This window comes from Rousettus aegyptiacus, unplaced genomic scaffold (genome assembly GCF_014176215.1).
Source record: "Rousettus aegyptiacus isolate mRouAeg1 unplaced genomic scaffold, mRouAeg1.p scaffold_m13_p_5, whole genome shotgun sequence".
Lineage (NCBI taxonomy): Eukaryota > Metazoa > Chordata > Mammalia > Chiroptera > Pteropodidae > Rousettus > Rousettus aegyptiacus.
The window spans coordinates 32,349,195-32,362,486 of NW_023416308.1; the positions used below are offsets into that span (position 1 = coordinate 32,349,195).

Below are 13,292 nucleotides of genomic sequence, written 5' to 3' on the forward strand. Positions count from 1 at the left end.
ATTATTTGGCCACCTTTATGATGTTAGTGGTATTATTTTATTATCGATAATCTATTAAACAGAGTGGAAATCCAGCAATCTGCCCCTGAGGAAGCAAAATGACCTTAAATAATGCAAGGATAATGTTATATTTTACCCATTGGTGGAAACTTTGAACCTAAGAGAATAAACGTGATATCAATATTAATTGTATTTTTTCTAAGATTCCCTAGGAGAGACATCGGCAATCCTATTTCTAGTATAGCAAAGAAAGAAATTTATAGGTCAAGACCTAGTTTTCCTTTTACTGCCAGGGCATCCACATATATGGGATTTTAAAATCTTTATAGAATTGTGTTTCCACCTAGATTTGTTCTACATCCCATTTCAGGAAAATACATGGCAATGTTTGAGGAACCGTTAACTTTCTGTGAAAGAATCCAATATTACTGACATCTGAAGCAAAAAAGTTGGTGGAAGAACCTGGAATAAAAATCTTACTTTGAATAAATTATGGAGATTCTAGGATTCTCTGGCAAGGGACCTCTAGAGGCCAGCTGGGTCTTCTCTGTGTTTTCATGCCATAGACTACATGAAACCTTAAACACTAGCATACCCCATTCTTAAAATACTTCTACGACAAGAGATTCTTGTGCCCCAGGATAAGGAGGAACAGCCGAATTCTCTTTCCTAGAAGAGAACTTGGCAATGAAGAAAAGAAATGATAGAATAAGAAAAGTCCTATGATACCAAAAGAGAGCTAGCCTAGAAGTCAGACATAACTGGTTCCAAGTCCCAGGTTTAGCCAATACATGACCGTGTGACCTGGGAAAATGCCTCACTTGGCTTCTCAGTGCTTTGGTTTCACTACCTGCAAACTAGAATAGTAACAGTATTCACCATATGAAACAACTATGAGAATTAAAGAAGACTCTGCCAGTAGAATGCTTAGCACCTGATACCTAGTAAGCAGAGTTGTCCCATACAGAATCAGAGGTAGAGCATAAGGGTTAGGAAGACAGACTTCAGGACCAGACAAAAACCAGCAATTAAGAAACAGCATTGTAATAAAATTTAGCTAATTGCCTCAGAAACACTCAGCATAATGTTTTTGCACTTAGTAGTGCCTTCTTTCAAGCACAGGTAGCCCTAGGCTAGGGCTCACAGTCAGGTGATAAAGTATGGGCTAGGTGTCAAGTCCTTCTTACCCTTTCAGAAAGTCATCCTTGTGAGAAGCTGATTATCACTAGCCTCATCTATAAAAGCAGGTGGTTGAAGCTCTGGTTTCTGTAATTCTTTCAAACTAAAAAAAAAAAAAAAAAAAAAAAAAAAAACAGCAAAATTTCTGCAAAGCACCTATACTTGTAGGTGAGACGTGTTGGAGAACTGGGTGGACCCTTCGTAGACTTCTCTAGGTTCCCTTGACAACTGGCATACTCCTCCTTCTGAACCACAATTGGTTGGAATTTTAGCTTTCTCATTTTAGTTTTTGGCTCCTCAACAGACTTAGTGTGCTTCCAGGAGCCTCCCTCCACAGCCCCATCTGTCCATGCTCTTTTGAGCCATGGTCTACCGGCTGGATGCCTGGCAAGCCCTGGAGGTGAGCACACAGTGGTTGATCCTAGGAGGGGGCAGGGCAGTCAGAACAGCACATGTTTCCCGAGTAGCATTGCTATTCTAAACAAGTTAACTCATAAACAACGAATCAATAGTTACACCACGAGGCAAACACTGCCAGCAGTCTTCAAATGGAGAGAAAGGATGTGCAGAAAGGTGCTTTGCTGTCCCCTCTTTTCTTGAAAACGATAATTTCCCTGAGATCCACCTGGGGTTGACCGCATCATTAGAAATTAGCATTTCTTCAAAGGCCTAAGAACTGGGTAGGAAAGTGACCAGGCAGAAAGAATGTATTTGTCATGGGTGCAGGAATGAAATAACAAACAATTGACACTACCCATCTGTGTCCTGGACAGAAAGAAACCAGCTCAATTAATTTGAAACCTCCTCGAGAGCAATCCCACACATAAGAATAACCTCACATAGCTGTACGTCCTGAACAAAAATGACAGTGACATGTTCAGGCAAGGACAACTAAGGAAAAGGGACAGAGAAGGGCAAGGGGAAGAAGATAGTGATATCAGAAATTCATTCCTTCATTTACTTATGCAACAATTATTTTTTGAGCACTTTCTATATGCCAGACACTGTTTACACAGTACAGAACAAGACAAAGAAGGTATCTACCCTCAAAGAAATCACAGTCCAGTTGGGGTAGACAGATCATAAACACATAAATGAACAAATAAATGAAAGGGAACACTTTCAGACACAGGTGATTGCTCTGAAAAACAATACATGATGACATGCCAGTATAAGGCTAGTAGAAATGGTAGGGGATTATTTTTATGTGGGTGTCAGGAAAGGCCTCAGTGAGGGGTTCCATGTGAGCTGAGGCCAAGATAATAAACAACCGTCCATGGGAAAATCTAGCATAGGGGTATTCCCAACCATAGGAAAATCATAAGTGGAAAGGCTCTGTAGCAAGAATAAGTTTTCTGTACTCATGAAACAGAAAAAAAACCAGATGTCTATACCAGAGTAAGTGAAGGGAGAGGGGAGGACAGTTATTCAGTCCTCATTAGCAAAAACTATGCACCAAGTCATTTGTTAGATATTGGGATATGAACCTGAAAACAGCATAGTTCTGTCCTCAGAGGCCATCCATGGAGTAGCTGGAAACTAAGAGAGAATCCATCACTTATAAAATGAATTGTTAAGTGCTTTATATGATACAAATAAAGTAGCACAGCTTCCAAGATCTAGAAGGGGACTCCATGGGTTTTCTCGAGTATCAAAACACATTATTCTGTGCTATTACATGGAACTGCTATATCAAAACTCAGCTTCAATCCTGTTTATTTCTCAGACTTTTTATTGTTAACTCATCCCCCTCTCAAAAAAAGAAAGAAAAGAAAAGAAAAGAAAAGAAAAGAAAAGAAAAGAAAAGAAAAGAAAAGAAAAGAAAAAGAAAAAAAGCATCATGTAATAGCAAAGCCCACAGTCTAGATATATGACAGAAGGTATAGCTTGGCCTTTGATGCTCACTAACCAGATGATCCCAAGGAGATATTTAGAAATCTATAAAAATATGAACCACATTCATCCAAATTGTCAACAAACACACAAATTCTTAGTGAAGGTCTCTAACTAATGACACCCACATGGTCAGGCATCCCAGGCTCTCCTATTCTTACCGCTTCTTCAGCATTCCCATAAGAAGGGCTCAGTCCTACCCCACTGGGAGAGAGGACATTCTTTTCTCACCAGGTATTAACCACTTGTTAATGAACACTCTCATCCTCAACTGTTTATTACCTTTTGTTGGACAGGAGGCTCTGGAATGTGAAGTCCATGCCTCATATCTTTTCACATCCCAATACCCAGCTCAGTGCCCTTCATGTAAGAACCACTCAATAAATCTTTGTTGGTTGACTACACTGTATTTTAAAAAACAATGATAGAGAACTGTGGTAAGGAGATATATTGAATATAGGCTTAGTGATATTTTTATTTTGTTTTCACTTATTTCACCTGTTCAGTAAACTTTTGGAACAGTGCTCACATCATGATGAGGCATGATCTCTGTTTTCCAAGACCAAGCTGCTCACCAGTCCAAGGGGAGAAAGAAGACGGAGTTAAATGACATTGCAAGACAGGGTCTAAACTTAAATGAGTTGGGGAGGGATTAAGCACCAGCAAGGAATTAGAACACAGAATGCAATGGGGGAAGCTTGTTGTATAAAGTCAAGGATCAAAGTCCTGAGATGGCATCCCAGCTCTGTCACTTGCTAACTTGTGTGACTTCAGGTGAATTTGCCTGTCTGAACTTCAGTTTCCTCATCTATGAAATGGAGATAATTAAGTCTAGTTCAGAGAGTTGGTGACAATTAAACGTTTCTATGTATACGAAATGTGTCACACAGTAAATGGCCAATAATCGATAGACTATTCATCTTAACATTAGTATTACTAGTGCTTCACAGAATGGCTTCAAAATTTACTATCTGTGCAATCTTAATCAAGTGATGTCAATTCTCCATATCTCAGTTTCCTCATCTGTAAGTTGAGGATAATAATAGCATCAGAACCACAGGGTTTTTATTAGGGTTAAATGCCCATACTATGAGGATAGATGGTGGGTGAGATATTATATAAAACATTCCAAATACTTCCTAACACATAGTGAGTGTACAATAAACCTTGGTTAATATTATTATTACTGTACATTCTGTTTTATATAACCTAACTCTTTCTTAAAATTTTGCATATAGACTATCAGCAGGAGGGCAGAAAGAGTGGGAGATTGCAAATTGTTTGCGATTCTTTTCAGGCTGTCAATTGCATTTTAGGCGAAAGGTTTCCCAATACCTCCACAAGGATCATTAGAGCTAATTAAATGAAATAAAACATTTTTAAAAGTTTCCTCACATTAGAATATGCTGCTGAAGCATTCATTATGTAGGGACTGGAAAAGATCTTTCCAAAATTAAACTGCTAAGAACAAAGCAGAATAAAATGAAATTAGAGCAAAAAAGTCCTCTGCTGGTTAAGAAGAAAACTACAAGCATCATCCTCATTGTCTCCCACAGCAATGTGGACTGGTAGCTCTTGAGGGTAGAGCAGAGGGGTTCAGGACCTCTCCAGTTGTAGTTCAATATAGCTTGGTCACATGCTGAATAAAAACAAAAAGAACAGAAGGGGAAAAGGAAGGAGAGAAGGAGGAAAAAAGAGACCAACATACACACACAAAAATGCCAAAATAAAATAACCCAGAGCCCTGAACCACTAGATTGTTGTAAACTGGAATCAGGTTATGTATAAATTTAGCAAATTTTATGCAAACAAAATACATTCTGATATTCTTACTTGCTTCTCTGTATTAGAATTGCAAAATGCAGAGCCTGTGTTTGAGAGTTCAATGACTTCCACTCCACAAAAGTACACCCAATATGGCGGCCCTTTCTTGTTCCAGTGCATTAGAGCCTGAGAATAAAGGTTATCCCACTAAGGCAGGAGTGTCCTCTCTGCAGGTTGCCTGATACACCTGCTGCTCACTTTACATCCTAAATCAGTACCCCTGGTCAATGGGTTGGAGTCAGGCAGACCCTAGTTCCTCCAATTTCTGCCCTATAGAACTCTGACCACTGGGAGGTCTTTCCCCTGATGCCAGGAACACATTCAGCCCCAGAGGCTGACACAAAATGGCAAGAGATTTTCCAAGAGGACCTTTTTATGCGATGGCTGGGTTGGGTCTAGAGAGGAAACTGCACCATACCCCATTTTCTACATCTACACCCAAACTAGGCCAGTGTGTTTAGAGCATATGTGAAAACTCAAACAAACATTAGTGCCTGAAAGAGATAGGAAAAGGGACCCCAGAGTGAGAGAGAAAGAGGCATGGAAGGAAAGACAAAGAAAGAGAAGCCAGCCAGTATATGACAATGTGATTTTAAAGAGAAGCTGATGCTAACTCAGGCCCATCCTCTGACTGAGCACTTACTAAATTCAGCCACTCTCTGGAGAGATCTGATTCTCATGAACCTAGGGGGCTGTCTCCTGGAGGCCAGATCCTGGTCTGTCCAACAACCTTCACTGTTCCTTTAATATGGGAGCTACTGTTTGCCAGGGCCCCTTTGCTATTTCTTTATCTCCAAACCTCTATAGAGCTGACTACCTTCCACCTTCTCCTTGAAAATACCATCTCATTTGTTTCTAAAATGTTCTTCCTGTGCAATTGTCTCTATTTTATCTCTGGGGGTTACTCCTTGCAGCCAAAGGTTAGGAACAGAGCAGGCATCCAGAGGACAATAAATGTCATAGACTATATTGCTTTAGAGGTTCATTTTTGTTTTCCTCTTAAGTAGACTGAAATCACAGCACATTTGGAGTTCTCATGATATCCCTTTATAAAGCAGATACAGTTATTTCAGGGTGGGAGGCAATTGGACATTTAACCTTTGTTCAAAATAGTCCCCAAAGGGCTGAGTGGGAGAGATTGGTTTTGGGAACCAAGGATTAACCAGAAATTCACTGGAGCCATGGGGGTTAGCTCCCCAAAGACAAAGGAGCATGGGATGTTCACAAGGCTTGCATAGGTCCTTAAATCATATACTTCCTTAGGCAATATCAGTGACCCCTCCTCAACATCTTCTATCCTGCGGGTATTGCCTTAAGCATATCATCCACAAACAATCCATCTTAGAAGAACAGTCACCAGGGGGCAAAACAGTGGACACCAGCACCGATAATCTTCATGTGCCAAGGATGGGAATATTGCCACGTTGCCTTGTGGTTACTCAGTGTCCCAGTTTGGAAAACTTTATTTAAGAGGGCATGTTATGTCAAAGAGATGTAGGGAAATCATTCTTCCCATGAATCTGCTCGACTTCTACCTTAGGCTTTCTGTTATAAAATTCCAGAGGTAAGATTCCATTAAAATCACTAATTCTGTGTTGCCCTCCTGTGAGCAGTATGGTTTGTAGGTACTGGAAATTGAGTTAGCATTTCAACAGGCACAGTGATCAGGGAGCTAGACACTACTTTACATAAAACATAACCAAGATTCTTCTCTTCCTCCCCTGGTTCCTGTAAGCCTTAACCCAGAAGCCAATCAGGCCCGACTCAACACTGAAACCCAGCTTCTGTTCAGTACGTGAGCTCCGTACATACTGCTTTGGCAGACAGCACCAGAAAGCACAATTAACGAGAGTAAGAGAAATTTTCCATAGACAAATCAGACTCATTTCCCTGACTTCTATCTCAGAAAGCCATGTTCAGGCAGGAAAAGCATGTCCTTCTGCCCACCAGCTCACAGCATGAAGGCACCCCGGAAAGCCCAGGCACAGTCAGGCCCAGGACAAAACAGCAGCTCTGCCAGAGTAGGAAACCCAGCTGGCAACTTCCCATGGCATGGGCAGAGTGAGGGCATTCACACCAAGTCCGACTCTTCCTTTGGGACTCATTAACTTCAGAGAAGACTGTTCACATTGAGCCCCATTCAAGCCCCCAGTGACCGTGGCCACCGGTGTGCTTGGGAGTGCCACTGTCTTCAATCTCATTGAGTTCTTGGCCCAGCCACCCTTTATTCTTACTAAATCCTGGGCCTAGGAAGCCAGTTTGGTGGGGAAGAAAGCTCATCTCCTGAACCTCTGAGCAGTTCCCTATGAAACACCAACATTCCCAGGACAGAGTATCCAGCTCATTCATGAATTGTGCGGCTTTGGGAACCAGCAGCCACCCTGCCAGCAGCTCACTTACACATGTACTCCTGCCCCTCTCTCCCCACCCCTCTCACAAATCATTGTTAAGTCAAAGAAGAACGGCATCTCCCTACCTGAGGGTGGCGCTCTCCCCCTGCCGGACCGTCACGTTGTCCATAGCTTTGGGGAAGGTGGCATCCCCGCTGCGCACGGGCACTCCTGTGGGTACAAGGAACAGCAGCCTGAGAGACACGACCACGAGGCACTTCCAGGGCAGGAACAGGTACCCACAGACCCCCATCCTCGACAGCCACAACTTCCCAGAACTCCTGCAGCGGTACGGCACACGCCCCCCGGGCGAGCACAGGAAGTGGGTGGGGTGGAAGAGCGAGCACTGGGACCGAGCAGTGAACTAGCGGCGACCTAGAGGCGCGGGGAGGAGAAAAGCGCGCAGACTCCTCCGAGTCTAATATTCCTCCCCCAAACCCAGCCTCAGCGCTTCAGCTTCGGAAAACCAGTTTCCACAGAGGACATCCAACGGGGCCTTCCTTGATGCTGCTTCGGCCGGGGACCGTGGCCAAGAAAGGGGAAGCGCAAGGCAGGTGCAAAGGTGTGGGCAAGTCTCAGGAGTCCCTTCTTCCCTTGAACAATTCAGACATGGCACTTTGGAGTGGAGTAAGCACTTTGGTACCCGAAGGGGACAGGGGTGGGTTAAATCCGGCCACCCAGAGGTGGTCTGCAATCCCTTAGTTAGAACAAGGGAAAATCCAGCACTTTCTTTGTAAGTTTCAGAGGAAGGGTTGCCAGCAGAAAACAATCTGTAACAATAGCAGAGATGAAAAGTAGAGCATGCAGGAGGCGGCACGAGGTGGGCGAGGAGGAGGCGGCTGCGCCGGGATTCGTGCGAACCGGACTGGGGGATCCTGCCGCAGCCGCCTCGGTCAACTTCCTCGGAGCCGAATTGCGCGCTGCAGCTGCTGCGATGTGACGGGTCTCGGCGGGGGCAGTGGCCACGGCGGCGGCTGAGCAAGCAGCGGTCAGGCGGAAGCGGACCGCAGCTGCCCCTTGTTCTCTCACTCTTCGTTCGCGGGCGAAGGCGAGGTGCAGTCGGCTCCGGAGCCGCGCGGACGCCACGCTCAGCAGCCGCCCCCGGCCTCCGCGCAGCCTTCCTCCCGGGAGCAGCCCCGACGCGCGCGGGCCCCGACCGCCGGGGTTGTCATGGCAGCAGCTCCATCACTGACCGCCACTTTCTCCGGTGCCTGCGCCGCGCGAGCGGGCGGATTGCGCGCTCTTCCCGGCGGGCGGGCGCGGGGCGCCGGCGGGCGCCCACCTTAACCCCCGCGGCGCCGCGCCGCGGCAGCGCACCAGCCAAGGCGAATTTAACCATTTCCCCCCTAAAAAAACTGTCATTTCTAAATTAAGTAGGCAAAGTTAGCACAGTTTTAATAAGCCCCAGACATCTTAATAAAGGTCAAAAACTAATTAACTAGAAAAAGAAAACCCTCCAGCATGCATACATGCACCTTTAAAATTATCAGATTAATTCATTAGCATTTAGAGTGTTGGGAGGATGTTTTAGAATAATCACATTTTTATTCAATAGTCAACACCCACCCCACCAGCTCTCCCCACAAAAGCTACTTTAAAATATCAGAGACAACACTACCATTCTAAATAGAGATCTTCCATATATACAACAAATGCAAAATTACAGAAGCCACATAGTGTGTGAAACTGGCAAAATCACATCAAAATCTTGGTCAAGTCCCGACACTTACATTCTTTATTCTTGTTTTGTCGACACTAAAAGATGTTAGCCCTGTAAAAGTGCTCACTCAGATGAATGAGTGTGAACCACTTGCTCTATTTATACAGTGGACTCCCAAGTTTCCTGGGCTTCACACTCTTGCAGAGCTGATTTTATCTTAAGAGGTGTGTTTTTCAAATTCTTGAAACCTGGGGAAAAACTGAATTTGTCTCCGTTCCTGTCATGTTCCTTCTCTGGATGCTGCGGGTCTCTCGGTGCCTATATTTTTATTTCTCTTTTAAGTTCAGCTCTGATAGAATGTGGTGCCTTCCCCTTCTTGGCCTGACTCCTAAGGGAGGGGGAAGTCCAAGCAGCCCACCCCACACAGTAATGCTAGCACTGCCATGCTATCTTCTCAGGGACTTCCAGACATGAGCTCCTTGCACTGACCCATATTGTACCGAAGGATGGAGATGAGGTAACAGTGGCTTTGTTCCTCTCCTCCCTGCCCACCCACCCTCGAATTTTTATCAAATCCAACCAGGAAGCATATATATATGGTTAAATAACAGAAAAATATTCTCTCCCAAAAAACACCTAGTTAACACCAAAGAGAATTATTATAACCATGAGGGTCCTCGTGCCATAAAAGTTCCTGCACCATTTAAATAGTAACCGCCACTTTCATGTAGATAACAGGCATGTTAGGAATGATGCAAGCATTTCACCCATTATATTTCCCTCACTCTAACTACTTTAGATTGGCAGAGACTGATGTCAGGTTTGCAGATGTGGAAGCCAAACTCCAGGGTAACAAAGAAAGACGGAACAGGCTGGCTTTTCTCTTCTAATAGTTGACCAGAAAGTTGTTGACCATGAAAAGTTGAACAACTTTACAATGACAATTTCAACTAATCAATCATTAGGCCTATTTTCCCCTACTCTACTCTGGTGACTTTTTGTGATATTCTCAGGGAAATGCATCTGTTACTTTTGGCCAATGAGGACCATATGATGTATAACACCAAAAAAATCAATTATCAACTTATGGCCACAACAAAAGATTTTACTACCATGGGGGCGAGGGGAAATGACATCTCTGGGGAGCAGGAAAATTGTATTTATATTCTGGCCAAAAAAAAGGAGAATTCACCTACTTAGCACTAGTCCATTCTTGCAAGACCCTATTTCATCTCCATTTTACAATGGAAGATTGTGGAAATAGATTTAATAATTTCACCAAGTTAAAATGTTATATGATAGCAGATACAAGGCATGAGATATGTTTGCTGACTTTCAGTTTGCTGAATTTGGGTTTTTTTCCCCAAAGCCAAGAAGTTGTCTCTAATCCTTCTTCCATCCATTTTAATAACCACTCATGCTCCCCTGCCCACCTCTCTTTGTAAATGCATCCTTACTACTTCAAGCAGACACAAAGGCCAGCAATTAAGAAGGAGTGAGATTCTTTATGTCTTTGGAGTCATTTCTCTGTAGGCTGAAGAATGGTAGTGATGATTCCTTTCATGATAAATTCTCATCCTAGCTCTTGCATCTAATTCCCAGGTAAGTACAGATGAGCATTAGTTTTGCCATCTAGGAATGTGGGTAATGACAACAACAGGCCTACCCAAGTGGCCTACATACATGATTAACTCTACAGCAAAATACTTAGAAATTCATTTAAGGTGTAAGATGTTCTATTAATACATTTTGCCTGCCACCGTTTCATTATCATGACTGGGCAGAAAAATAATTCTCCTTATGGGCTCTTTAAGATGTTCAGTTTATATCAGTCTGCATGCACTTGATCTAAGACAGTCAAACCATTTGTCTCTGGCCACGGAGGCACAGTGCTGAGCTGAAGCATCCCAGCAGTGGCTGAAAGGAAACCCAGCAGAGCTCAGGTAATGCCCCGGGTGGACAAAGAGAAGCCACTTGAAACCTCATACCTGCTCCTTGGACCCAGGGATCCAAACTTCATATTCAAAAATGGAAGTTTAGAAAGTAGTGAGAGGTCAGAGATGCCCACACAATTAACAAGGCAGAATCCATTTCTTTCAAACTCATTATTGAAGTAGTTTGAATAGATGAAGATCAAAATCATATGTCAACTCCCTTCCCATTCCCTAATCTCTAAATATAACCAATGTTTAGTGGCTTATCTTATATCCTGTCTCTTGCTTCATAAAAACTGCTGGATTTATTTTATATTTCCTAGCATATCCAAGTTAATGAAAAAGGGATGACAGTCAAAGCAATTTCATTATTTGTGTTCTTTATAGAAACAACTTCCTTTCTATCTCCTGGAAAGTAGCTTCCTAATGAGTGCCCACCTCCACTTTCTTTCCCCCATTTCCCTCTCCTTCCTCCCATCCCTCCTGCATACACATATACTGTACACATAAATCAACTTGTCACAGCTTGTCTCTGTGCTGACAGCTGTAATTGCTTCAGGTTATAAAAATATCTATAGGACAATGCCTTTCAAGCTCACAGACACACAGACACACACACACACACACACACACACATGCATGCATGCACATACACACTGCCTGAGAAAAATAAAACAATCATATTCCCTTTATTAATCCTGTGACTGCAAAGGAGGGATGTGCAGGAGCTTGCCATGCAGGCGGTGGAGTGCTGGCAGGCAGGTGAGGAAGCAGAGGTAGACGGAGACTTCTGGCAGCAGTAGCATCTACACACTAAAGCAGGGTTGGAACTCGGAAGAATTCTCAGTGAAAGAGAAATCAGCTGCTGTTATTGTTTTACACTGTTACCTACAGTAAGCCAGGTTAGCTGTGAATATTCCACAAACACAAGACCAGAAGAAGAGCACTAGCTTAAGAAATACCAGTTCTGCTTCTCCCTCTCTAAAAAGGCTAAAGACCCCCCTCTCCTGGTGGAGATTCCAAATAGGAATATAGGCAAGAAGATGACACATGCAAGGTGGTTAGAGTGGCATGGTGCCAAATAGATATCGGGAGGTGTAATAGAAAATTGGAAGGTGTCAATCTGGCTAAGGAGATGCCTCTAGAGAAATGAGGAGGGGCTGGGCTTGGAAAAATATGCTAATCTTCCTCTTATACGAGTGTAGGATCAAAATGAAATCATTGTTCAGCTGGGCTAGAGTCTAACATGTTAGGATTTCAGCAGGAAGAGCAAAAGAGGGGAAAGAAGAAGCTTCCAAGGACAAAAAAAGAGGTCACAAACAAGAGAAAATGGAGGATGATAGGAAGAAATGGCAAAGGTTAGACTATGTGGACTTCGAAAGCCATAAAACTAAGAAATGCATAAAGTGAAGAGATGATCAGTAGAAAAACTGGTGTGTAGGCATAAAAGTAAAAAGGATCAGAGTGAACAATTAAGTTCAAAGCATCAGAAAAGCAAAAGCCGGACACCCAGAGGGGAGCTTCCTAAGAGCCAGGGGTCTGTAGGGAAGAACTGTTCCTTATCTTGGTATTGGTTCATAATAAGATCCTGGACTCCAAGGATTACAGAGTGACACAGTCAGAGGAGATCTTGAAAGAGATAGAGTATAACCCTCTCGTTTCATAAATGGGGATTGAACCCTAGGATAGATGAATAATTGTTGTAGGGACACATAAAGTTAATAACTGATAAAGCAAGGCTAGAACTCAGGACTCCCGCTATGGTTCCAGTGTTCTTTTCACTATACCTGCCAGGTAAGGACACTTCATAAGAGCTAACGAGTAAAAGATCTTTAGCTGTTATGTCTAAAGGCAAGAGAGATTTATAGAGGAAGTGATGTCATTATTGCCCAGTATACCTCTGGATATTCAATTATTCAACTGAATTCAATGTTTTCAGTGAACTTTTCCAAGTAGATTTTGAGCTCTTCCTATGTATCAGGAACTGTGTTGGAAGTTAGAGAAACAAAGAAGAAATGCTTAGTCCCTGCCCTCAATTTGCGTATAGTATAGTGCAATTTGTCAGTGGTTTTATTTGTATATACATTCATGATTACTAAAACCATAATGAATGCAACCCCTTGCTCTCTGTAAACCCTTGAGAACATTCTCATTGCTGAGAAAAATAAGCTATATTTGCCTACCCCTTTGGAACAGTTCATTCCATTACATTTGTCCAGATATCTAGACACTGACCATGGTTTTCTAAGCTTCATTTAAAGGGACATTAGGAGGAGAAGGAGTGCTCTCAAGGATTTATAAATGTAGAAAAGAAATTTATCTACTTGACAAGCAAGTATCTACTGCCCACTAAATGCCAGCTATATCCTAGGTGATAGATTTAAGCTATTGATTAGAGAGACAAAACAAAAC

The 13,292-nt window shown here is 43.0% G+C and overlaps 1 protein-coding gene across 6 annotated transcripts in view; it reads right to left on the minus strand.

The window, feature by feature from the left end:
* NTM (neurotrimin) overlaps window positions 1-13,292 on the minus strand; it is an 897,130-nt gene that overhangs the window by 372,072 nt on the left and 511,766 nt on the right. For 3 of the 6 annotated variants that reach the window (XM_016137929.2, XM_016137927.2, XM_036221177.1), the window contains one exon: window positions 7,373-7,457. In XM_016137929.2, coding sequence (XP_015993415.1) covers window positions 7,373-7,457 — 85 coding nt within the window. Of the gene's footprint in view, window positions 1-7,372; window positions 8,386-9,016; window positions 9,431-13,292 lie in introns of those variants that run through there. The other 3 variants (XM_016137931.2, XM_036221178.1, XM_016137930.2) reach the window with 3 other exon arrangements.